Genomic DNA, 27,256 nt, shown 5'->3' on the forward strand with positions numbered 1-27,256 from the left:
ATACATTAGTTATAGAAGCTCAATTTATGTAAGTAATATCTTTCTTTTTTGATGTTTACAAAATTATGAAAAAGATGTAAAATCATTATTTGAATTTGAGGATCCTGATGGGGATCCGGCTTATGAGTATCTTAAAAAGAATAGTTTAGTGATTGAATATCATTATTTGCAATGACCGAGTTGCAATTTATCATACGAAATATTTGAATCAGATGCAACATATGCTCACAATTTAACTGATGAGCTTAGGAAAACTGCTTGGGCATCATTTGATATTCGCCATTATGGTCCTCATGTGCTAGAATATAATTCTTGATGCGTGAAAAAAGTTCCTAGTCATGGGCAAAGAAGTTTCTTTTACCTCGAGAGTGAATTTAGTGAGTCTCTCACTACAGGTCGTGATTGGGTTCAAAGTGTCGTTGTCCGGCTTTACCTCCTTCTTTGAACTTCTACATGTTTGAGTAGTTTAGTATGAACTTGTTGCATAATTGTATTTTGTTAATAATGCTTACCCTTTCAAGCTTCATCGCTTTTTCTGGAAGCCCAAATGTGTATAATGTTTGAATTGTAATATTTCTCTCCTTTGTTTGTCTTTTTCTTTGTCTATCTCTTGCTCTAATCCAACAATTGTGTTTTTTCATTTAAAATTAAGGTTTTACAATTAAAAATAACAGTTAAACATAATAAACAGAGATTCCTAAGAATGTCAGTTTTTTCTATAAAGAATCTTTTCAGAATAAGCTTAAAATAAACAAAAACACTTAGGTCCCGGATCCCATGGTTTCCTTGACTCATATAATTTTACTATAAATTAAATTCAGTTTTCTTATACTTCATCTAGCTCTACACTTTTTTTTTCAACAAAATTTGGCCCCCAACTCCAAAAATACACCCTCCAAAACCCAAAGTTTTATCTACATAATAAAAAAAAGATTAAAAAAAGTCATCTTGTCAATAATACTCAATTCTTAATTGTGTTTCTATTTATTTATTCTATTGCCCCCATAACTGGCCCACATTCACCCATCACAATATCAACTGAAGGCAGATAATCAGGAGATCATTCATTTGTAGTATATTCACGTCAAATATTGACTAACAAAAATATCTAGATTTGGTCAATCCCATTGCCTCTCTACTTTAAAATACCTTGATTTTAGGATTTGCTAGGACCAAGGGAAAATTTGCTATGGGAAATACAATCTTTGATAACGCCAACATGCTTCCGAATTCCTTTTCAATGAAACACAGGCTCCAGATATAAACCTAGGAAAAAAACATGCGGGCTATTTCCTAAAAATAAACAAGTCTTTGCGATTCTTGGAGACACAAAATTCAGTTTTATATCTGTATTTGAAAAGTGCTTTATATCCAGGATTACAAACTATCAACGAGCTACTTGAGGTTAATCTATGAAATATGGAATTACGGGACATATACCTCCTTTAAAGATACTTTCTTTTGTTAATCGTATTTTGATTAAAAATAGTATATATGGGCCCTAGGTAGACAGGTTCGTAGGTCAATGAAGTGGTCTTTTGATTTTTGGGTCCCTTCCTCATTGCACCTTAAGATTTTTCATTACTTCTTTTTACAATTGCTCTCTTTTTACAATTTTAATTTTGGCCATGTGAGTAGCCTTAGAGTCATGGTCCTTAGGCTGAAAGGGGATGGGGGTTGAATATTAGGATTGTAACTTTTTGTATATTTCTCTCCAGACTCCGTATTTCATTTCTTTTCATTTATTCGTATCTAATTTTTAGTCTCAAAATGAATATTTTCAACTATTATCATAAAGGATTTCCTAAGAGTACTAATTCCAGACTGCCAAAGATAAGCTAGGCCGCAGTGTAGGAACCAAAAAAGGATCGCTGAATGCATCTAGATTTATCTAGTTTGATTTCTTTATCTTTTCTTTGTGGTATATACAAAAATTGACTTTTTTGAGCCTCATCAAAAGTACTATAATGAAAGAAAAAAACTTCGCTGACACAATAAGGCCGTACCCTATCGGCCGTCATAAAGTCGAAGCAAATTCCCTGAAACGAGATTTTCTGCTAGGAATAGGATTAGATTTTGTATGGCTGATAAATTTCTTGTCAAATTTATTGGTACACAATTTTTGTCTTTTTAAACTAAAGGATTTCAAACATGTTGTAGTTAGATATAAGTAAGATATAAGAGGAAGAGTGAGACAAAAAATTAAAATATATTTAGAATACAAAGACGTGATACAGGAAAGATTACTAAGTCTATGACATAGGTTTAACTTAGTTAACAAAGTCTATTGCGAAGACAACGTTTAAAAGAAGCTTGAAACCTCTAAAAATGGTGGCGTATCAAAATTATAAAGTGCACCATTGGAATCACTGCTCTACAAAAAACTAACCTGAGAATTACAGTTCCAACAATTTTGTTGGGAGATAAGGGGTTATTAGGGGGCCCAGAAATGGGCCAAAAAACTTTTTATTCCAATTTACTCGACGCTTTTATCCTTAAGTCAAAGGATAAAAGGGTCAAAGGTCAAGGTCAAAGAGGTCAAGATCAAAGGTCAAGAGGCTCCCAATGAAAAATAATAAATAATGTTGATTCTAATCATAAAGAGGCAATAAAATGCCAAAAGCTATTTGTTTGTATCTGATCGTTTTTTGTCGCTTTTTGTTTTGTTCGTAAGTTACTGGATCAAAGGAAATCTCGTGTAAAAAGGCGATTTTTGGTCTAGGTTTGTTTTGTCTCCGATTGGCTTGCAACTTGTTGGGTATATACACAGAATGTTGGGCATGTACCAATCTACGTGGAGATTAAATTAAAAAAAAAACAAGTTTTGTTTTAGCTGCAAGTAAGGAGCGACATTAAAACTGAAAACGAATAGAATTATTCCGTATATGAAAGGGACTGTCCCCTCCTAAATCCCTCGCTCTTTACGCTAAAGTTTTTTATTGTTATGAAAAATAGAGCTGTGAGAAAGAGTCAAACTTTAGCGTAAAGAGTGAGGTGTTGAGAAGGGACAGCCCCTGTCATATACGGAATAATTTCTGTCCGTTTAAGTTTTAATGTCGCTCCTTACTTTCAGTAGAAAAAACTTGTTTTTTTATATTTTATATTTCTGATCGTTTTTAAATGTTGCCAGGAAATCTGACCCAACCTCCACGGAGAAGCCTCCTCACTATGGAAATGTCCTCTAGAAAATACAATCCCAGTGAAAATTTATTCCGGACTATTACTCTTAGCCACTCGCGTATAAAAGTGAGACGAGAAACGGAAAGTCAGACATATAAAAATAATTTTGTAAAAGAATTCCAGCTAATTCTCGCAGTGTATAATTTCCTTTGACAAGTTCACGCCCGGGAAACTTTCCTCTCCATGAAAAATTTCCCTGTGGAAAAACACCCAGCAGAAAATTTGTCCTTCCCCCACCTGAAAATGTATGCATGCATTCCAATAACAAATGCTATACGTAAACAATGGGCAAATTTTATGACCTAAGGACCATTCCCCTAGAACTGGGGGGGGGTTGGGTCATGTCATAGTTTCAACTATGATGAACAAAATGGCTATCTCAAAATTTTGATCGGACAATTTTGGGAAAAAGTGGCGGGGAGGTGGCCTAGTTGCCCTCCAATTTTTTGGTCACTTAAAAAAGTCACTTGAATTTTTAATTCCCATTCAAATGAGCCCTCTTCTGATATTCTAGGACCACTGGGTTGACACAATTACCCGTGGAAAAAAAATAAATAAACACGCATCCGATATCTTTCTTCTGGCAAAAAACATAAAATTCCACATTTCTGCAGAAAGGAGCTTGAATCCTCTACGGTAGGGTTCTCTGATACTTTGAATCTGGTGGTGTGAATCTCATTAAGATTCTTTGACTTTTAGGGGGTGTTTCCCTCCTTTTTCGAAAATAAGCCAAATTTTTTCAGGCTTGTAACTTTTGATGGATAGAACTAAACTTGAAGAAACTTACATATTCAAAATTAGCTTAGAAATTTGATTATTTTGATGTATATAGTTGTATCAAAATTCCGATTTTTAGAGTTTTGGTTACTATTGAGCCAGGTCACTCCTATTTGTTGGGATGCCACTTTTACAAGTGCTTTTAATTTTTTGTTTTTATTTCTTGGTAAATTTATATGCAGAATGTTCACAAGTATCTTAGGGGATTAAGTTGGCAATTTGAGTGGGTGTTAGAGGTGCCAAGCGGAAAATGAAATTTCACACAGGGGAGGGCGGATGTGGAGGTAAACCAAAAGACACTAAGTATTTAGGTTATATAAATAGTCCAGAATTTTAAGAATAGCTGGGGGGATCTGGAGAACTTTTTTGTTTAGAGGGAAAGGAAGACAGAGATAAAAAAAGATAGGTTCTCTTCGATCTACTTAAAAGCTTATGCGCTTTAACCCCTTAAACCTTATGTTTGGGGTAAGGAATGAGAGGCCAAAACATTTTTGTTGCCCATGCATTGATTTGCTCTAAAAAGGATCCACTGTTTACAGGACTAATGGAGATCGAAGGAATGAAGAAAAAAGACGGAAGGAAAGGGTTAGATCAATTCCTAACACCAGAATATCGATTTTTTTTTTCTCTGATTGGCTTGAAACTTACAGGAAATTTATGCAAGACAATTGGAACCTCAATGAAGACACAAAATTTAGGGAAGAAATCTGTCCATATTTGTCATCGGTGCCCAGTTTTCCTGTCTTTTACTGGAACAAGTTCAGACTGACTACAATTTCCATTTAGCTGTATTCCATCTAAAATAACATTTGGCTGCAACAACTCTTTCCAAGCAATTGCATCCATATCCTCTACTTCACATGTTCTTAATTCACATATGAATACCTTCTCTACATCCCATACTCGCATCTTACTCTTGTAAAAATTATCACTCCAAAACCTCCTGTACGAAATCCTTCTCTCTTCTCCCAAGCCCAAAGCATTCGCTAACAGTCTTAGCCCCTTTTCCAACTCTAGGCCTGCTGCCGGGGATTTATTCTGCTAATTCAGAAACTAATTTCCTATAATCATTCATTTCATCATTGTTCTATATTTTTAATACTAAGCTCCCAAGTCTCATATCAGATATTCTTGAAAAGCTTATCCAAAATGTTCATCCATTAGTTTATCAATGCAACAATTATGATTTTGCTAACGATAGAGGATTATTTGTAGTATTATCCCGATGGTGGTTATTCTATCATCCATTATGAAGAAGCCAAGCAAATAGATATACTCCATCTTTAATAGTTTAAGAGAGTACTCGGTCTCCTTAATACAACACTAAAATTCTACGCCGTGTCCAGGGGAAAGTGGCCTGATTTGAGCCCGAGGGCCCACGTTTCCCCCTGAAAATTCGCTTAAGAAAATTCCCTCCCACATGAAAAATTTACCCTAGAAATTGCTTTCGCAAATAGTCCCTCCGGATAATTCCCCCACATGTAAAATTGAGCAGCCACAGAGAAAGTAAAAATAGGTACCTCAGAATGTCGACTAGGTGCTTTAAAGGGTAGCAAAAGGGCCAGATATCACAGATGGTTGTAGGACAGGAGCTAGTTGGTTTTTAATCATTTTCGGCTTTACAAAAAAGGACTTGAACTCTCAGTTTCCAATCAAATGAGCACCCTCCGAAGTTTCTACAACCTAGAAGGGAAGGTTGGAGATGAGAAAGGGTCAACCCCCATCCTTTATGGAATGCATTCTGGTCATTTTTGGGCTTAATGTTACTGTTTACTTTCATAAAAACAGCGTAAACCTAAAATAGTCCCAGAAATGAAGAAGTATATATCAATTCCTACCTCCGATTTTTGCCTTCCTTAGAAATAATGTTGTATTTATATGAAGGCTCAATACTATTTGCTCGATACTACTTTATATTGGTAAAAATACGGATATTTTTGCGGGGGAGTTTTCCGCGGAGGGGAAGAAATTTCCTGGGGAAGAATTTTCAGTAGAGAAGAAATTTTCTGGGAGGAATTTCTCTGAGTTCATTTACACTTTCTTTTTATTTGTCGTTCTTTTGGTTTGGATCCACAATATTGTATATAAAGAAAATTTTACGGGGAATTGCCCTGGGAAGTTTTGAGTGGGGACCAAATTGTCTGTCAAGATTTTTTTGGAAAATACGGGTAATGTCACAAGGGTTCTTGAGGAGAAAGCGTCCTTAGATTCTGGTGTATATTTTAATACTTTATTTAACTCAAGCGATTGGCTTCACAATACAGTGATGTGGTATTAAGGAGAGGCAGTGAGTCATTGTGTAGGAGGTGGTTTAAAATGCCTAAAGGAAAACATCGTTTAATATTCGTAATAAAAATGCTTCGACATTAATAATCATCCCTGGAAAAAAGAATCCCCTCAAAACAACCCTTGTAAATATTAACCATTCCCCCCTTCCCGAAAAAAACTTTAATGACAATATACGCATCAAAACAACTTACTTTTTACAATATTTCCTGATCGCACACTAGATATTTTAGCTAGCTGACTTCAAAGAAAGTGTGAAAAGTATATATATATATTTTTTTTTTAGAATATGACCTGCAAGTATTATGTTACATCTCGCTTACCCTGGAGAGAAATTTCTCAGGCTTCCCTTCAAGTTGAACATTTAAAAACGATCTTAGAAGCTGGTGCAATACGAAGACACGAAGCTTACAACGAAGTTTATCCTGGGATTGTTATAAGCGACGAGTAAGACTATTTTGGACTTTTTCGAGAATACAATATTCCTTGTCTAGTTCAAATGAGAAGTGCTACTAAATAAAAAATTTCTAGGACCAATAATTTCAGTGTTTCCACTTCGCGTGCTTCGAAAATCGGTGTGGCGTGCCTAAAATTCGGTAGAAAATCGGTAGATGGCGTCACGCTATCGGTAGAAAATTCGGTAGGGAATTTCTAGACATGCCCAAACCCTCTAAGTGCATGTTAAGTTCGCAAAAATGCTCAATTTTCTGCTGAAGTCCTAGATCAATTCAGAATTAGATCACTCAACAACGGTCTATCGACTTACGATTGATCATACGACGATTTAAAGCAATGTTTCCTTTAAATCTGCAAAAGAGTAATGGGGTGTTGTTTGATCTCGTTGCAATAACGACGGTTACGAAATGTTGCTGTCATTGCAAATACACACGCATCAAACAAACATAACTCAAGTAGTGAAGTCAGCTTTTACTAAGTCTGTCAGCAATGAGTTGGTGCAGACGACATTATTATACTGTAAACACTTCGGGTGGGTGAGGGTGAGTTTAATAAGCTCGGATTCTTTACCAAATTTACCGTTAATATTAAAGTACATATCCTTCTTCAGCTTCCTTTAACTCCTACCCCATCATAGGAGACAAAATCTCGCAGTTGAACTACGCACTATCAAACAGTTCGTGGTAACGAACTGTAGTAAGGAGCGACCCGGCTCAATAGTAAACGAAACTCTAAAAGACGGAATTTTGATACTAATAGATTCATCAAAAGAATCGGATTTTAATGATGATTAAATAAAAAAAACTATATTTTTAACTGAAAGTAAGGAGCGACATTAAAACTTAAAACGAACAGAAATTACTCTGTGTATGAAAGGGGCTGTTCCCTTCTCAACCTCCCGCTCTTTACGCTAAAGTTTGATTCTTTCTCTCAGTTCTACTTTATTAAACAGTAAAAAACTTTAGCATAAAGAGAGGGGCGTTGAGAAGGGAACAGTCCCTTTCATACACGGAGTAATTTCTGTTCGTTTTAAGTTTTAATGTCGCTCCTTACTTTCAGTTAAAAAAAAACTAGTTTTTTATTTAATTTCTGAACGTTTTTGAATTAATGCATGTTTGATTTTGGCTCTCCGCACATAAATTATCAAAATGAAATTTGCATATTCATTCTTTTTTTTTGGCTAAATGGCTTTCTCTTAGTTTTGATCAGACGATTTTGAGAAATAAGGGGTGGGGAAGAAGGCCTAGTTGCCCTCCAATTTTTCGATTACTTAGAAAGGCAACTAGAACTTTTATTTTTTAACGAACATTTTTATTAGTAAAAAATATACGTAACTTAAGAATTAACTTACGTAACAAACTTCTTTATTCTTATATTTTTATTATGTATATTAGGGGGTTTGTCCCCTCGTTAATACCTCGCTCTTTACACTAAAGCTTAAGTTTTGTCCCAATTCTTTAAGAATGACCCCCGAATCAGAAAGGCCGTAGAATAAATAGTTGAAATTACTAATTATACTTTAGCATAAAGAGCGAGGTATTTAGGAGGAGAAGAACCTCTCATATGCGTAATAATCTCTGTTTGTTTAAGTTTTAATGCTGCTCCTTACTTTCAATTGAAAAAACTTGTTCATGTTTATTTTTTAATTGTTTTTTTTTTAGTAATGGTAGAAAATCCTGCCCCTTTTCATTGAATTTCTCTTCCCCCATGAAATATTCCTGCAAGGAAGCATCCTCCCACATAGCCCTCTCCCCTCTACCCCCCCCAGTACTAAAAAAATCCTCCTGAAAATGTCTGTACACTTCCCAATAACCATTACTGTATGTAAACACAGGTCAAAGTTTGTAACGTGCAGCCCCTTCCCCAGGGACTGTGGGGGAGTAGGTCATCCCCAAAGACATAGTTATTACGGTTTTCAACTATGTTGAACAAAATGACTATCTCAAAAATTTTGATCCGTTGACTTTGGGAAAAAAATGAGTGTGGGAGGGGGCCTAGGTGCCCTCCAATTTTTGGGTCACTTAAAAAGGGCACCAAAAATTTTCATTTCCGTTAGAATGATCCCTCTTGCGAAATTCTAGGACCACTTGGTCGATACGTTGACCCCTGGAAAAAAAAACACGCACCCGTGATCTGTGTTCTGGCTAAAAATGTGAAATTCCACATTTTTGTAGATAGGAGCTTGAAATTTCTGCAAAAGGGTTCTCTGATACGCTGAATACGATGGTGTGATTTTTGTTAAGATTCGTAGACTTTTAGGGGTGTTTTCCCCTATTTTCCATAATAAGGCAAATTTTCTCAGGCTCGTAACTTTTGATGACAAAGACTGAATTTGATGAAACTTATATATTTAAAATAAGCATGAAAATCTGATTCTTTTGATGTATCTTTTAGTATCAAAGTTCCGTTTTTTAGAGTTTCGTTTACTTTTGAGCCGGGTCGCTCCTTACTATAGTTCGTTACCACGAACTGTTTGATTTTAAATATATAAGTTTAATCCAATTTAGTATTACCTATAAAAAGTTAGGAGCCTGAGACAATTTGCCGAATTTTAGAAAATAGGGGGAAGCACCCCTTAAAAGCCAAAGAATCTTAACGAAAATCACATCATCGCATTCAGCATATCAGAAAACCCCACTTTGGCAGTTTCAAGCTCCTATCTACAAAAATGTGGAATTTCGCATTTTTTACCAGAAGATCGATCTGTCTTCTGGCAAACCGATCTGGCGTGCGTGTTTATTTTTTTTATTTTTTTAATCCCCAAGGGAGATCGTATCGACCAAGTGGTGCTAGAATGTTGCAAGAGGGCTCATTCTAACGGAAATTAAAAGTTCTAGTGCCCTTTTTAAGTGATCAAAAAATTGGAGGGCACCTAGGCCCCCTCCCACGCTCTTTTTTCCCAGAGTCAATGGATCAAAATTTTGAGATAGCCGTTTTGTCCCGTAGAAAAAGTTAATAACAATGTCTTTAGGGACGACGTACTCCTTCACTGTCCAAGGGGGAGGGGCTGAAAGTTAAAAATTTGACCAGTGTTTAGGTATAGTTAGGATATGTAATATTAACGTACATATCCTTCTCCAACTTCCTTCAACTCCTGTGCCCATCACAGGAGACAAAATCTCGCAGTTGAACTACGCACTATCAAACAGTTCGGGGTAACGAACTGTAGTAAGGAGCGACCCGGCTCAATAGTAAACGAAACTCTAAAAACGGAATTCTGATACTAGTAGATACATAAAAAAAATCAGATTTTTATGATGATTTTAAATATGTAAATTTAATCAAATTTAATCTTACCTATAAAAAGTTACGAGCCTAAGAAAATTTGCCTTATTTTAGAAAATAGGAGGAAACACCCCTTAAAAGTTATAGAAACTTAACGAAAATCACATCATCGCATTCAGCGTATCAGAAAACCCTACTTTAGCAGTTTCAAGCTCCTATAGCAGTTTCAATCTACAAAAATGTGGAATTTCGCTTTTTTTGCCAGAAGACCGACCACGGGTGCGTGTTGATCTGTTTTCCTTTTTTTTCCCAGGGGTGATCGTATTGACCAAGTGGTGCTAGATTGTCGCAAGAGGGCTCATTCTAACGGAAATTAGAAGTTCTAGTGTCCTTTTTAAGTGATCAATAAATTGGAGGGCACCTAGGCCCCCTCCCACGCTCCTTTTTCCCAAAGTCAACGGATCAAAATTTTGAGATAGCCGTTTTGTCCAGTAGAGTCAAAAAACTTAACAACAATGTCTTTAGGGACGACATACTCCTTCACTGTCCAAGGGGGAGGGGCTGAAAGTTAAAAAATTTGACCAGTGTTTAGGCATAGTTAGGATATGTAATATTAACGTACATATCCTTCTCAAACTTCCTTCAACTCCTGCGCCCATCACAGGAGACAAAATCTCGCAGTTGAACTACACACTATCAAACAGTTCGGGGTAACGAACTGTAGTAAGGAGCGACCCGGCTCAATAGTAAACGAAACTCTAAAAAACGGAATTCTGATACTAGTAGATACATCAAAAGAATCGGATTTTTATGATGATTTTAAATATGTAAATTTAATCAAATTTAATCTTACCTATAAAAAGTCAAAAGATCAAAATTTTGAGATATCCATTTTGTTCAGTATAGTCAAAATACCTAATAACAATGTCTTTAGGAACGACTTACTCCCTCACTGCCCAAGGGGGAAGGGCTGAAAGTTACAAAATTTGACCAGTGTTTAGGTATAGTAATGGTTATTGTGAAGTGTACAGACGTTTTCAGAAGGATTTTTTTGGTTGGAAGGGGGATTGAGGGGAGGGGGTTACATGGGAAGATCTTTCCATGGAGGAATTTGTAATGGGATTAGATAATTCCCACGAATGGAGTGCAGGATATTCTACCACTATTTAAAACAAAAACAAAACAATAAAAAAATAAATATGGAAAAGTTTTTTCAACTGAAAGCAAGGAGCAGCATTAAAACTTAAAACGAACATAAATTATTACGCATATGTGGTGTTCATGTTTTCCTAAATACCTCGCTCTTAACGCTAAAGTATTTTTAGTAATTTCAACTATTTATTCTACGGTCTTTGTGATTCAGGGGTCATTCTTAAGGAATTGGGACAAAATTTAAGCTTTAGTGGAAAGAGCGAGGTGTTAACGAGGGTGCAAACTTCCTCATATACGTAATAAAAATATACAAGATTGGAGGGCAACTAGGTCTCCTCCTCCCCCACCCCCTTTTTTCTCGACATCTTCTGATCAAAACTAAGAGAATGCCGTTTAGCTAAAATTTATTATACAAATTTTGTTTTAATTATTCATGTGCGGACAGCCAATATAAAAAAATATATTAATTCAAAAACGTTCAGAAATTAAATGAAAAAAACTAATTTTTTAACTGAAAGTAAGGAGCGACATTAAAACTTAAAACGAACAGAAATTACTCCGTATATTAAAGGGGCTTTTCCCTCCTCAACACCCCGCTCTTTACACTAAATTTGTGTACTGTTTTAAAAAGTAAAGTTGAGAGAAAGAGTCAAACTTTACTTTAAAGAGTGGGGCGTTGAGGAGGGAAAAGCCCCTTTAGTATACGGAGTAATTTCTGTTCGTTTTAAGTTTTAATGTCGCTTCTTACTTTCAGTTAAAAAACTTGTTTTCTTTTTCATTTAATTCCATCAGCCCCGCGCATCAAGACATTCAGTTGCATGTGATTTGAAAATAACGTCTTACCAAATCAAAAAGTACACCCTTTAAATTACCAATATTGGGACTTTATACAGAAGAATTACAACGCCTCTCATTGAACAGCAAAAAAATTCCCTTTTTTTATATTGGCAGCAGTTATATGTCCTAGTGATATGTCATCTTATTTGTCTTCGTCGCTATTGAGGCACTGGAACATCATAGAGAGCAGTTTAAGGACTAAAATAAAAATACATTTTATATCTTATCGTTTTTTTATGCCTAGACTCGACAAAGCCGTCATAAGTACCACATGGTACACTAAAAGTACAATTTGAGTGACATTTTTGGAATGAAAAGGCTGGGACGGACACATGGATTTAATAGAGAGCTAATTATGTCTCATTTATAAGCTAATTTTTATATTTAATTGTTTTTTATAAATTTGACTTTATAAAGCAGCCATAAAGTGACATATGGCACACAAAGAGTCGCTTTAGGTTGTTTCTTTTTTTTTCATTTTTTAAAATAAGAAATAACAAAAAAGGGAGCTGTCCAATGAAAAAAATTCCCCCCAATCCTGCGGAAATTCTCCTGGTGAATCCCCCTGGAAATTTTCCTTATATTTGAAATAGCGACAGTATTTTTAATTGACACTATTTAAAAAAAATGCGTCAATTATTAACTTACTAGTTGAGCATTGTTTGATTAAGAATATCCAGAAGATCTGAATGATTCTTGGCAGCATTGTGGTAGAGACCTTACATTAATTAATGCATACCAGGTATACCAATCAACAAAGAATTCTCAATAGTAGTTTCGTAGTAAACTTTTTCATTGACTAAGAATTTGCTCGTCAAAAAAAAAATCCTTCAATGTTAACTAGGAATTACCAAAAACGGCAAAATCTGCTTATTAGTTAACTAATAAAGTAAAACAACCTAGGCTCTGTGTGTATTTTATGCAAGTTTCGAATAAAGCCTGATTCTGGGTTTTGACTGATAAATTTTTTTCTCTTATATCGTTTTTTAAGTATTAGTTTACCAGCTGCCTCATTGTGATTCAGAGCATGAAATCGAAAGGAGTCATCAAGAATGGCGACAGCTAATATTTTGAGAGATGTTGGGGAAGGTCTACTTGGAGGGTAGATTCAGTGTCGAAATACCACTTAAGGAGTTAGAGTGTCCTTGTTGAGAAAATCTGCTTGAGTTTCAATTACCAAAGAAACTAAAAACGTAATGTGAATCTTTAGATTGGAAGTGGAATGGTGCACAACCATATACACCTTAGAAAACCGAGGAAGCCTGGGAGCTCAGTCTTTGAAGCCAAAGGTAATGAATGCTGATATGTAGTCTTTACGCTTAGCAGGAGCCAAGTTCAAAACTTAAAATTGCGTATGAAATATAGCAGAAAATGAGCAAAAAATTCATTATCTGCTTATTATGTATTCTGTATATATAGCATTACATGTTATACATTATGTTTCGTGGTTGCTGTAGTATAAGACAGACACTGTCATTTATTGACAGTGTCTGCATAAAAAAGAGCTTATGTATAAATAACGATTAAAATTTTTCAAGAACATAACCCTAACTTCTTGTTTCCAAATAGGAACTGAAAAGAAATCGACAAATACTCTAAGCTATGCATTAACCTGTTTACTATTAAAATTCTTTTAAATCAAATACTTCAAATTAATAGTTATGCTAATTGAATTACCTACAGGAGACTATTTTTGACCAATTAGGATGTCTGATTTTGTTGTATTTATCCCTTTAGTTGACTATTGAAACATCATTAACATCTTTTTTCATTCTGATTCGATAAACATTACTTATCTTACTTAACTTTGGCATTTTTTCACTACCCTATAAAAGGTCCATATTGTTCAACAGCAAACGGGTGTATCCCTGACTGAATGCTGTAACCCTTGTCTATGTGTTGGCTGTACAATCGTTAGGTTCTGCAATTTGTGTGTACCGAGATTTTTCAACTTGTTGGTCTTCACGACTCGGTGTGGCAATAAAAGAGAGAATCTTACACAAAAACAAAGATGTTAATTGTTGAATAACGTCCAAAATAAAATTATTGAAGATTCCAGTTTTCAGGAACGAATAGATTCAAAATGGAGCCAGAGGACAAAAAGTGTTTTCATATTGATGTCCCTGGTACTTCAATAGCTCAAAAACACTCGACAAGATCCTCACTTTTGGTATTTTTATTAATTCATTTTTTATCCATTATTAACAAAAATTGCAAAAAAATACATTAACTTCAAAAGATGTTTAGAAAACAAAGCACATCAATCAAAATAAAAATACAACAATAATAATAATAATAATAATAATAATAATAATAATAATAATAGTAATAATAATAATAACAATAATAATAAAAATGATGATTTAAATATCATTTTATTCTATTAACTAGTGGCTAATTCCTATCAATTTAACCATTTAAATCATGATTAAAAAACTTCATTTATCCAGCCTTTAAAATTCTCTTACATCACATCTACTTTTAACATCACTATCTAACGAATTCCGTAACTTCGTCCTCTAAAAACACAAGAAAACCCTGACCGTGACGTAAACAAATTAATAAAAAAAAAATTATTCACCGATCTTGTGACATGAGAATGAGCCTCATTGACATGTGTGAACACACTTAGAAAAGAAGTGGCCTTACCTTTGACAAGATTATACATGAAAACGCCAAAAAAAACAAAACAAAAGAAAATCACGGAGAGTAGCCACTGGAAGTATTTTCAACTTTACGTAAGACTCACAAAACGATTCAGAACGTGTTAACTATGCAAGTGTTCTAATACCAATGTTTTGCAAAGCTGTACCGGGTGAAAGATTGAGGAGAAAATCTCTAGCCATTTTCAACTATAACACAAAAAAAGGTTGGGGCGGATTAACCCAAAATACAATATACAGATACTATCCTTCGGGAAATAACGTTTAACTTTTTTAATTAAATTAACATTTCTAGCTAAAATATTTGAAGTCTTTTCAATATTACCTTTAAATAAAAGAGATTCATCCGCAGTAATCCCAAGATGCTGGATGGTTAGAATAGATATCCTTTAGATCAGTGATTCCCAACCTTTTTCGGTCCGCGTACCCCTAGTCAAGGCCCAAAAAGTTTGCGTACCCCTTTCTTGAGAATCGTTGTTTTACTTTTTTCTTAACTAAAATCAGATTTTCAAAAACACGAGATTTATTGTCCAATATGACGGTGCTTAAATGTACGTACAAAATCAATGAGAAACTTGAGGCTGCTTTTTTGCTAAAATATTATCAAATCTTGGCTCGATGTCACTAACGGCAATTATAAGGTCATTTTGTACACTCAGTCTGTTTCTGTGTTTGGTTTTTATCAATGACATTGCCGAAAATGACACTTCACAAAGGTAAGTGGATCCGAATGGTAACAAAGCAGACATGGCGATTTCACTTAGTTCCTTGTATTCTCCTTTCACCTCCAGCCAAAACTGGGAAACAGTTACATTTTGGAATTTCAGTTCTAAGGCGCGATCACTGGCAAGTTCGATCAGATTCTCTGTAAGCTTGTCACTAAGACCGGAGCTTGAGGTCACGTCTTCAACAAATGGATTTTGGATCCAATCCTGCGTTCTATCTTGGTTCATAATCGATGGGAAATATGACACAAGTTCATCTCGCAACTTTGTCAGATGCTCCCGAATACAATCACAGATTGTGTTGAGGTTATCAATTTCACTATCGTCCGCAAACTTGTCAAGGGTCGGGAAGACACTAACGCTGTTTCTTTGAACCTTTTTAAGCCAGAACTCCAATTTCTTGATGAAAGCACACATCTTCAAATTCAGGGAGAGTTCGTCCGTCCGGAAACCTTGCATTGACAGATTCAAGTCATTCAGTTTGTCGAAAATATCCGCAAGATAGGCCAGCCTGCAGACCCAGTCCTGGTTTTCAAAAAGTGAACTGAATGCAGATTTTTGCTCCAGAAGAAACATATGAACTTCTGGTCGAAACTCGAAAAGTCTGTTTAAAATCTTCCCACGAGACAACCAGCGAACTTCTGTGTGCAGAAGTAAATGTTGATGGTCTGAACCCATCTCTTGGCACAGCAACTTGAACATTCTTGAGTTCAGTGGTCGGGCTTTGATGAAGTTGATCACTTTTACAGCCTCGTTGAGGGTCTCGTGCAGATGTGCGTTCATCCTTTTCGATGCAAGAGCTTGCCTGTGAATGATTCAGTGCAACCACTTCACCTTTGGATTTTTCTTCCTTATCCAGGCCATGATCCCATTATTCTTCCCTGTTAGGGCGGCAGCTCCATCACTGCAAACTGATAGACACCAGTCCCACAAGATGCCCCCTTCTGCGAAGAATTTGTCAATCACCTTGAATAGTTCTTCTCCTGTTTTTCTTGACTGTAGGTTTTGACAAAACAGAATATTTTCTCTTATGTCAGAACAATCTTGATATCGAACAAAGACGATCACCTGGGCTTCACCTGACACATCCGTGCTTTCGTCAAGCTGTAACGCAAACATCTTCGTCAACTTTATTTGCTCAATAACCTGCATGACAATATCGCTTGCAATGTCTTCTATCCTTCTTGAAATGGTATTGTTCGACACAGGTATAGACTGAAGGGCAGTAGCAGTTTTCGTGTCAAACATTATTTCACTGACTTTCACTAGTGCTGGTAATATCAGACATTCGGCGATGGTGTGCGGTTTTTTCTGTTTCGCAACTAAATATGAAACAGCATACGAAGCCCGGAGAGCCTTTGAAGAAACTGATGCCACTTTTGCAATTTCCAAACAGTTACTAGCGAATGCTTCTTGTTTACGCTTGAAAAACTCTATGGGCTTACCGACATGAGAAGGGTGCACAGTACTGAGATGCCGGTTCATATGCGCAGGTTTCATGGAACTGTTGGCCAAGACTTGACCACAAAGAACGCACTGTGCATTCACTGGATCAGACTTTGTCGCACTAAATCCGAGCCCTAGGTATTCTGACAAATATCGACGCACTTTGACCGATGATTCGTCATATTTCTTCTTCTTAGGTGCAGGTTCAGAGTTTTGGGTACCATCATTCGGCTTCTTGTTATTCCTCATCAGGAATCTATCCATCTTTGTTTGCAACCACAATTCACGAACTTCGTGTTTCAACAGATGACAAGATACTGAACCCGCTGAATTTAAATCGATACCTTACGGCTATGGAGAAAAATTAGCGGGTTACTGAAAGCGAAAGTTTTGAAAATGAGTCTGAAATTACGTACAATGGGTTATGTTATCTGATTTTGAGGGAAATGTTGGAACTGAGTCAGAAACAAGTTTTAAAGATGTAGACTAAATTAATTTTGGGACCTTCGCGTACCCCCTGCGAGGGTTTCGCGTACCCCTTGGGGTACGCGTACCACCGGTTGGGAACCACTGCTTTAGATAAATACAATTTCTTAGTGCTGTAAAGAATTTTTCGATCTATTTTTTTCCTTTTTGCTATGGGGTTTTTAAGGCTTGATTTTTTTTTCTAGGGCAACAGCAATGAGTAGCTATGTTCTTCGGTCCCTAGGAATTACTCACGTGCTGAACACAGCAGCCCATGATTACGGATTGGATCCAGCTATAGATCAGAGATATTCATACGGAGCGGTTAGAACTTCACAAGTTAGTAACTTAAAATAATTCATCCTTGGTGGGCATAGAGATTAAACCTTCGACGATTTTGAGGTTCTAGTGAGTAGAAAATCTTATTTTACTTTATTTTTTCAAGCTTATGTATACTGCCATCTTAGAATTTTTTTTTGTCAATTTTCAATTATAACCTTCTGAATAAGTATTTTGGGCTGTATGCATTACATTTTTATCATATCATTTACATTAGTCCTGTTTTTTCCACTCTATAAAAAAAGTCTATCTTGCTGGAAGTTTGATTTCAAACTTACATCAGTAAGTCCCCAGTCAACGGAAGCGTAAAGTCTTTTAAATAATTTCATGTTGGGAACAAGGTGTCCCAAAAATGTGACCGAAACGTCCAAAAAGATTTTTCTGATCGGCTTAATGCTTTTATTCTTATGTCCTTGGACCTAGGAGACCCTAGTATAAAATAATATGGACTGCACAAAAAATAGAATCACTACAAAAGAGAAGAGGTAACTCTACTCTTCTTTTTGGTAATTTTGTTTATTTTAGTTTCCATTTATTAGTCCATATTAACATCTCACATCGTTAAGTTTATGCTGGCAATTCCTTTTTATTGGTGTTAATAGAGCAACACTTCGGTTATGTCTGGTTTTTCAACCTTGTTGTTTTTTTCTATGCCTTCGACTGATGTTTATTACAAGAAAGTGTAAGAATACGGTTTATACAAACAGTCTGTACCTCTTGTCGCACAAATGGATATGGTTATTGTTATCGAAAGGTGTACATGGCTCTTACCCAGGACGAAGTGCAGCAAGTACCTGTTACACTTGTCACTGATCCAGAGCCTCCAGTGTGTGAGTAGAAGGGGGTGCTATAGTGTCTTTCAAAGACATGACTACAAATGAATAAGTGAAAGCAAAAAGAAAAAGATATCATTACTGAGGATGAATAGATTAAATCTAAAACGAACAGAAATTAAAAGGATTGATCAAATCGAATTTAGGACAGAGTGAAATTGCGACAATCAAAAGTGAGTTTCAGACTACAGTTTCAGTTATGTTTTAAAAACTATAGTTTCAGTTGTATTTCACTTAAAACAAGATACTTTTAAATAGTTCTTTTCATTTTAACATAGACAGTTTACTTGATCGGAGGCAACGCTGTTACTTTTTTTTATAGTAACGGCCATAAGGCTTCAATCTTTATTATTTTTTCCCCAGAGGCGCTTCCTATGAATGGAGTGGTCGTATAAACTTTAGAGGGGACTCATTGGATTAGAAATCAGAAGTTCTAGCGCCCTTTTTAAGAGTCAAAATGATCGGAGGGAAAGAAATATTTACGTATAACAACTATATATTATATAACTATTTAAACAGTCGCAAATAATCAAAAACAAAGTACTGCTTCCAAAACTCTTTTTTGGTAAAGCAGTTCAAATATTGCCTCAGCACTTCACATCACCCTAACAACCTAAGTCAATGATCTTTTAACTTTACTTTCAGGGTATTTCAGGGAGTTTATCACCGGAAGCATATTCCTTACATTGTTTCATATTTCTTATTGGAAAAACTATTGAATCTCAAATAGTTTTTTTTTCAAACAGTTCGTGGTAACGAACTGTAGTAAGGAGCGACCTGGCTCAATAATAACCAAAACTCTAAAAAATGGAATTTTGATATCAATAGCTACATCAAAAGAATTGCATTTTAATGCTGATTTTAAATATATAAGTTTAATAAAGTTTAGTCTTACCCATCAAAGGTACAAGCCTGAGAAAATTTGCCTTATTTTAGAAAATAGGGGAAAACAACCCTTAAAAGTCATAGAATCTTAACGAAAAGCACACCATCAGATTCAGCGTATCAGAGAATCTTAATGTAGAATTTTCAAGCTCCTATCTACAAAAATGTGGAATTTTGTATTTTTTACCAGAAGGCAGATCACGGATGCGTGTTTATTTGTTTTTGTTTTTTTTTTTCCCAGGGGTGATCGTATCGACCCAGTGGTCCTCAAATCTTGCGAGAGGGCTCATTCTAATGGAAATGAAAAGTTCTAGTGCTCTTTTTAAGTGACCAAAAAAATTGGAGGGCACCTAGGCCCCCTCCCGCGCTAATTATTCTCCCAAATTCACCAGATCAAAATTCTGAGATAGCCATTTTATTCAGAGTAGTCAAAAAACCTTATAACTGTGTCTTTGGGAACGACTTACTCCCCTACAGTCCCCGTGGGAGGGGCCACAAGTTACAAACTTTGATCAGTGCTTACATATAGTAATGGTTATTTGGAAGTTTACAGACGTTTTCAGGGGGATTTTTAGGTTGGGGGGGGGGAGGAGTTGAGAAGAGGTGGATATGTTGGGGAATTTTCATAGGAGGAATTTGTCATGGGGGAAGAAAATTTTCATGAAGGGAGGGCAGGATTATCTACCATTATTTAAAAAAATACAATGAAAAATAAATATGAAAAAGTTTTTTCAACTGAAAGTAAGGAGAAGCATTAAAATTTAAAACGAATAGAAATTATTACGCATATGATGGGCTCACCTCCTCCTAATACCTCGCTCTTTTAAAGCTAAAGTATTTTTAGTAATTTCAACTATTTATTCTACGGCTTTTGTGATTCAGGGGTCATTCTTAAGAAACTGGAACAAAATTTAAGCTTTAGTGTAAAGAGGGAGGTTCTGACGAGGGGGTGAACCCCTTCGTATACGTAATAAAACCATGAGAATACAGAAGTTCGCTAAGTAAGCTAATTTGTAAGTTACGTATATCTTTTTCTAATAAAAACATTCGTAAAAAAATTAAAAGTTCTAGTTGCTTTTTTAAGTAACCAAAAATCAGAGGGCAACTAGGCCTCCTCCCCCGCTCCTTTTTTTCTCAAAATCATTCGATCAAAACTATGAGAGAGCCATTTAGCAAAAAAATAAATTTGCGAATTTCTTTTTAATTATTCATCTGCGGAGAGCCAAAATCAAAACATGCATTGATTCAAAAACGTTCAGAAATTAAATAAAAAAAAAACAAGTTTTTTTAACGGAAAGTAAGGAGCGACATTAAAACTTAAAACGAACAGAAATTACTTCTTATATGAAAGGAGATGCTTCCTCATCAACGCCCCGCTCTAACTCTAAAGTTTTTTTACTGTTTTAAACAGTAGAGTTAAGAGAAAGAGTCAAACTTTAGCGTAAAGAGCGGGGCGTTGATGAGGAAGCATCTCCTTTCATATACGAAGTAATTTCTATTCGTTTTAAGTTTTAATGTCGCTCCTTACTTTCCGTTAAAAAAACTTGTATTTTTTTTTGTTTATTGTCATGATGAGACCGTTGCCAAGACAGAAGGAAGGATTTTTATTTCCCTCAATCATTTCTAAATCATCAAAAGATTTCTACAACCTGGGATTTTCTTTAGAAAGAGCCCTCATCTAACGTTATACCACTCTTGGTTCAATTAGAGTTACACTCGCAGTAGCATTTTTACCGGGATGTAGGGGGGAAGGAAATGGCAAAATACTTCAATTGCGTAAGACTAAGTATACTCTCAATGTTCGATTCAGAATATTAAATACGCAATTTTTTTCTGATGTTTAGAAACTGCCCTTCAATGGTAGGGGGATCTAGAACGGTGTATTTGTACACCAGAAATGGAACGCCATTGGAATCCTAAACTTGTCTTGGATAAAAATTCTGTGCAATCCCAGTTCCAAGAAGGTATAACATTCTCACTTTTCTGATGCTATTCAAACCAACAAACTTTTTGTTGGAAAGCGTTGATTTCATTAATTACGGCCGTTTCCCTGAAATATCTTTTGGAAAATCTGATATAACCTAGGTCAAAATACCTTAAATCCTTAGTTCAGCATTGTATAACAAACCTAATTTTCTTCGAAGGTTTGTTTTGAATCCTTCTAATTGAAATGATCAATTCTTCACAATTTTTGTCCCTTGCCCACAAGTCACACTACGAGTCACAAAATTTTTAATTCTGGCTATTTTCATTGATATGTGTACTGTGGAGTTTATACATGACACCATGCTTTGCCACAATGGGATTGAAGGGCAAAGAGGTAGGGTTAGTTGCCCTTTAATTACTGTTTACTCTGAAAAGGGCACTAGAAATCACGATTTCGTTCAAATCAGATCCGTTCTGAAATTTCGCGACAACTCATTTGAGATTTTGCATCCCTACTCAAAATTCTACTATCAATTGTTTAATACGACCACCCCTGGTAACAAAAACCAATAAACAAGTACCAATAAACCCATAAATTTTGATTTTCGCAATAAGGGGCTAGAAAGTTATATTAAAAAGTCCTTGGGCATCCAGAATTTAGTGGTGGAATTATTCCAAATTCAGCCCACTTTAAAGGGTGTCTGTCTCTTTTCTGAAATTATGCAAATTTGCTCATTCTATTAACTTTTGATGGACACTTTTGATGGGCAGGCCTTAAGCTTGATAATTTCGCACATTTGGAATCAGCATCAATGGATGTAACATTTTTATGTCTACGTTGTTTCCACGAATCTATTTTCCATAGTTTTGGTTACCATTAGCATGAAATCGTTCTGTATTTACATTTTGTTAATACAGACTGTTGATACTGATAGCACACTAACGCGTTTATTTGCAATTTCAACACAAACCTAAAAATTCGGTTAATAGACTCAAAGATATTGATCGGTAAATAGTAAATAGTTTTCTGATGTCTGATGTTTTTAAAGGCCAAGATGACGTTTCATTTTGTAGACTAGAAGAGATGGCTATAATGGGCTCCTGCTTAAAAGCCTAAATCAAAGAAGCTTTGCTTTTGCTTTTTAGGGGAAGTAACAATATTTTTTTGTTTACATGTTTTGTCCATAAATCCTTCTCTCTCTCTCTAAAAAAAAAAAAAAAAAACAAAAAAAACAAACCAACCCAACATTGCATACTTTTTTTTTACTGAGAATGTTTTTCGAAAAAATGCCCTAAATGTTGGCTTTTCTTTTCTTTACCTTAAATCCAACTTCCGTTTTTTATGGTAATTTGGCACAATGTTTTTGCTCTGATGCTGGAATCAACGCAATTTAGCCCTTGATAAAGATTAGTTTTGATTAAAACACTAGGCGAAATTATATGCCTGTCATATTTTTTTTGTCATAGATGCAGCAATAGTTGGAACCTACCTAATAGAGTGGATCAATATCAATGATGTCGTTACTGTTTTGGCCAAAAATTTGATTTTAACAATATACTTCAAGCAAGTATATCACGGGAAAGTTGCTCTTACTTGGATACCAGTTTTTTACCAGTATAAGGTTGCAATTGTTACATTTCTATTAGTTGAACATAGTGCATTCTTCAGAGCTTGGAAAACTGTTTCTCTCGATTTTTGCAAAATATTATGTTTCATTACCTTCTAGGTCCTACTTTTGGTGTATCGTCTATCGAGTACTAATGTCTTTTCCATTTTTATTTTTGCATAATATTGTGTTTCTTTACTTTCTATCTGCTACTTTTAGTTTATTGTCCACCAAGTACCAATTTTTTTTATATTTATATATTTTTTAGTCGTTTTACAATCATTTGAGTATCAAATACTTTGGCATTCCTGCTGTTGATATAGTCAGCTATAATTTAAGTCGACATTTCAATGAAGCTGCCGAGTTCATTGATGAAGCGCTTAGAAAAGGAGGTAAAAATTTATAATGTTTTGGAAATAGGATGAATATCCCAAACCATTGTTTAAAAATTCACTGCTAAAGAATTAAATACATTTCCAACAAAATATCCTAACGCTGCCTTTTTGTATTTTCTCAATCCTACAAATGTGACTATATTGTGGCTCGGGCAGTTATTATTTCTATGCCTTCTTTTACATAGATCTTGATTAATCTCATTTAAGGTAAAGGGTGACATTTTGATGCATGAGAGGGTGGGTGGATTACGGAATCCTACTTGAATGCTTTTTCCAACAATAAATAAATTCAAAAAATAATACGAAGCCATAACCGAGTTTAGACGTGCAAAGTTCAATATCAGGAGGTAGATTTTCAATCTTAATTGACCTTTGAAAATGCTAGTTTTTGCCACATTGCAACTTATCGCAATCAATTTTTTTATGTACAGAAAGTTTGCCAGTATAAACCTTAACTTTCTAAGCCTCTTTCGTTTTACTCTTATTAGTCAACTAATAAAGTAAAGTCTTGGCTCTTATAAAACATGATTCATTTAGGGTTTCCGAGATTGAATATTGCAACTGTTTACTAAAAGCACTTACTCAGAGGCTGTATTTTTAATTCTGGAGTTTAATTCTCTTCTTATAAAAGGAAACAAGAGGTGTAAAATTTTCCCAAAAGGATTGATTTTGGCCTTCTATACTGTTAAAGGCCTCCCCTTCCTGATGGTCTGTTAGATAAAGATTTTTTTTTAATCGAACGCAACTCTAATAAACCTCGCTTCGGTTTCTTAATCTGTTTCCAGTCAAACAATTGTCCCCTAGCTTTCTCTCTCCATGAAAAATTTCGGTTACTGTGTATCATACACCACTCACTCAAGTTTACGATGTGTAAAACTCGAGAACAAACCAATTTCTTTATTAGCTTCTTCGTTACTTTAGAGACAAATTTGGGCTATATATTTGCACATTAGCGGGGAGGTGGGGTAAAATATAGCGTTCTTGCGTCCAAATTGGGTTAGGTACCATTATTCTACATATTATATAAGTAAGAATTATTTTATGACTACAAACTGTACAAATACTTTACCCCCCCCCCCCCCTCACTTATGTGCAAATATATAGCCCAAATTATATATTTGCCATCTATTCTGTCACTTGTCTTTGTCTTGTCTCACGCTAAGCTGAAATAAACAAACGAAGAAACGGGTTTGATCTCGAGTTTTACACGGCGTAAAATTGACTGAGGGGTGTATAATACACAAGTACCAAAATTCGTTCCCCTTACGAAAAGTACAAAGAAAAAAACTCAAATAAAATTCTCGAAAAATAAGTCTTATTTTCCACGGGGGGGGGGGGTTATTTTCCAGGAGGAAGTGTCAGTGGGGGTATTTTCCACAGGGAGGGTATTTTTTAGGAGTATTTTCCGGGGGTATTGTCCACAGGAGGAAGAGTTATTTTCAGGGATTATTTTCCAGGGGTTATTTTAGGGAGGGGGTATTTTCTTGGGGGGGGGGGGGGGTATTTTCCAGGGAATGTTTTCTGAGGGGATGTTTTCCACGGGGGGTATTTTCCGGGAGGGTAAACATAGGGGGGGGGGGGTTTCCGCATGGAAGTATTTTCCAGGGGTTAAACGCCGGGGGTGGGGATAAACACATAGAACCAAATTAGATAGGCCTAAGTAAGGATGGAAGATGCTAATAACGTCGGAAAACGTCCATCAATCATTTCTTTGGGGGTGAAATTAGAGGCTTTAGTGCAAAAATAAGGAGATCACTACTTATTACCCCTTCTTACTTGACATTTTCGCCAGTTTTAAGCGTCGGGTACTGAAAAACCACTTTCAACAATTCAATGGTACATTACATTTAATTGTAAAGGTTTTTTTCTGATGTGAACCCTTCTTGGAATTCTCTTTAACCCCAACTGGGCACTTGGAATGGTCACTAATTTGAAAACGATTCGCCATAGATAGCATTTGACATACATACTTAAGACTCTAAGCGAAATATCATGAGCGACGTTATGAAAAAGGCATTAAAAATTCTGTATATTTGTTAGGCAAGATTCTAGTTCACTGTCAAATGGGGATTAGTCGTTCCGCAACCTTGGTAATTGCCTTTCTGATGATAAAGAAGCAACTTTCAGTTGAAGAAGCCATCAAAACAGTAAGGTAACCAATACCTTTGTTTCTATATTGCATAGGAGCTTTATACCATTGTCAAACAGTTTATGGTAACGAATTGTAGTAAGGAGCGACCCGGCTCAATAGTAACCGAAACTCTAAAAAATTAAATTTCAATACCAATAGTTACATTAAAAGAATCGCATTTTTTATGATGATTATTTAGATATTTAGGTTCCATCAAGTTTAGTTTTACCCATCGAAAGTTAGGAGCCTGAGAAAATGTGCCTTATTTTAGAAAATAGGGGGAAACACCCCCTAAGAGTCATTATGTCTTGATAAAAAATTACACTATCAAATTCAGCATATCAGAAAACCCTACTGTCGATGTTTCAAGCTCCTATCTATAAAAATGTGGAGTTTTGTAATTTTTGCCAGAAGACATATCCGGGATGCATGTTTATTTGTTTTTTTTTTGTTGTTTTTTTCCAGGGGCGATATTATCTATCCAGTGGTCCTAGAATGTCGCGAGAGGGCTCATTCTAATGGAAATTAATAGTTCTTGTGCCCTTTTTAAGTGACCAAACAAATTCGAGGGCACCTAGGCCCCTCCCCACGGTCATTTGTTCCCAAGTCACCGGGTCAAAATTCCAAGATGACCATTTTGTTTGGCTTAGTCGAAAAACCAAATAAATATGTCTTTGGAGACGACTTAATCCCCCAAAGTCCCTGGGGGAGGAGCTGCAAGTTACAAACTTTGACCATTGTTTACATATAGTAATGGTTATTGGGAATGTACAGACATTTCCAGGAGGACTTTTTCATGTTGAGGGGGAGGGGTCAGGAGAGGGAGTTACGTGGGAGGATCTTTCCATGGAGGAATTTATCATGAAGGAAGAGAACTTCCATGAAGGGGCTGCAGGATTTTCTGAAATTATTTAAGAAAAACAATGAGAAAACAAATAAAAAAACAGCTGGAAGTAAGGAGTAGCATTAAAACCAAAAAAGAACAGAAATTACTATGTAAATAAGGGGGTTCATCTCCTCCCAATACCTCGCTCTTCACGCTAGGGGTCATTCTGAAAGAATTGGGACAAAATTCAAACTTTAGTGTAAAGAGTAAGGTATTGACTGGTGGGCGAAACCTCTCATATACGGAATAAAAAATATACAAATATAGAAGTTCTTTACAAAAGTTAATTCGTAAGTTACGTATATTTATTACTAATAAAAACATTCATAAAAAAATAAAAAGTTCTTGTTGCCTTTTTAAGTAATCGAAAATAGGAGGGCAACTAGGCCTCCTCCCCCACCTCTTTTTCTGTATCAAAATCTTCCGATCAAAACTATTAAAAAGCTATTTAGCCGAAAAAAAATTAACATACAAATTTTATTTTAATTATTTATGTGCAGTGAGCCAAAATCAAAACATGCATTATTTCAAAAACGTTCAAAATAAAAAAAAACAAAGTTTTTTTTTACTGCAAGCAAGAAGCGACATTAAAACTTAAAATGAACAGCAATTATCCTGTATATCAAAGGAGCTGCTCCCTCCTCAACGCCCTGCTCTTTACGTTAAAGTTTGACTCTATCTCTTAACTCTACTTTTTAAAACAGTAAAAAACTTTAGCGTAAAGAGCGAGGCGTTGAGAAAGAGACAACCCCTTTCATATATATATATATATATATATATATAAGCTGTTGGGGTGGCACCAACACCTAGTTGGTGGGGGCGCTTCGGGCTCCCCCCAAGCCCCCCCGCGCGCGTAAGTCGTTAAACGCCATATTAGTTACGCGCCATTGTAGTTGTTTCCCTGTGTCCCACCTGTGAACATTGATATATATATATATATATATATATATATATATATATATATATATATATATATATATATATATATAATAAGTTGTCTATGTGTGTGTGTCGAGTGACGTCATGTTTGTGTGTCGACTGA

At 35.6% G+C, this 27,256-nt stretch overlaps 1 protein-coding gene across 1 annotated transcript in view; it reads left to right on the forward strand.

Moving 5' to 3' along the window:
* The first annotated feature begins 1,249 nt into the window (after positions 1 to 1,249).
* The window catches only part of LOC136041801 (dual specificity protein phosphatase 3-like), a 36,100-nt gene continuing 10,093 nt past the window's right edge, over positions 1,250 to 27,256 (forward strand). The window contains exons 1-5 of the mRNA XM_065726556.1: positions 1,250 to 1,404; positions 6,530 to 6,690; positions 17,419 to 17,551; positions 23,071 to 23,194; positions 25,238 to 25,349. Coding sequence (XP_065582628.1) covers positions 6,533 to 6,690; positions 17,419 to 17,551; positions 23,071 to 23,194; positions 25,238 to 25,349 — 527 coding nt within the window. The 5' untranslated portion in view covers positions 1,250 to 1,404; positions 6,530 to 6,532. The remainder of the gene's footprint in view (positions 1,405 to 6,529; positions 6,691 to 17,418; positions 17,552 to 23,070; positions 23,195 to 25,237; positions 25,350 to 27,256) is intronic.

The sequence above is a fragment of the Artemia franciscana genome, unplaced genomic scaffold (assembly GCF_032884065.1).
Source record: "Artemia franciscana unplaced genomic scaffold, ASM3288406v1 PGA_scaffold_38, whole genome shotgun sequence".
Classification (NCBI taxonomy): Eukaryota; Metazoa; Arthropoda; class Branchiopoda; order Anostraca; family Artemiidae; genus Artemia; species Artemia franciscana.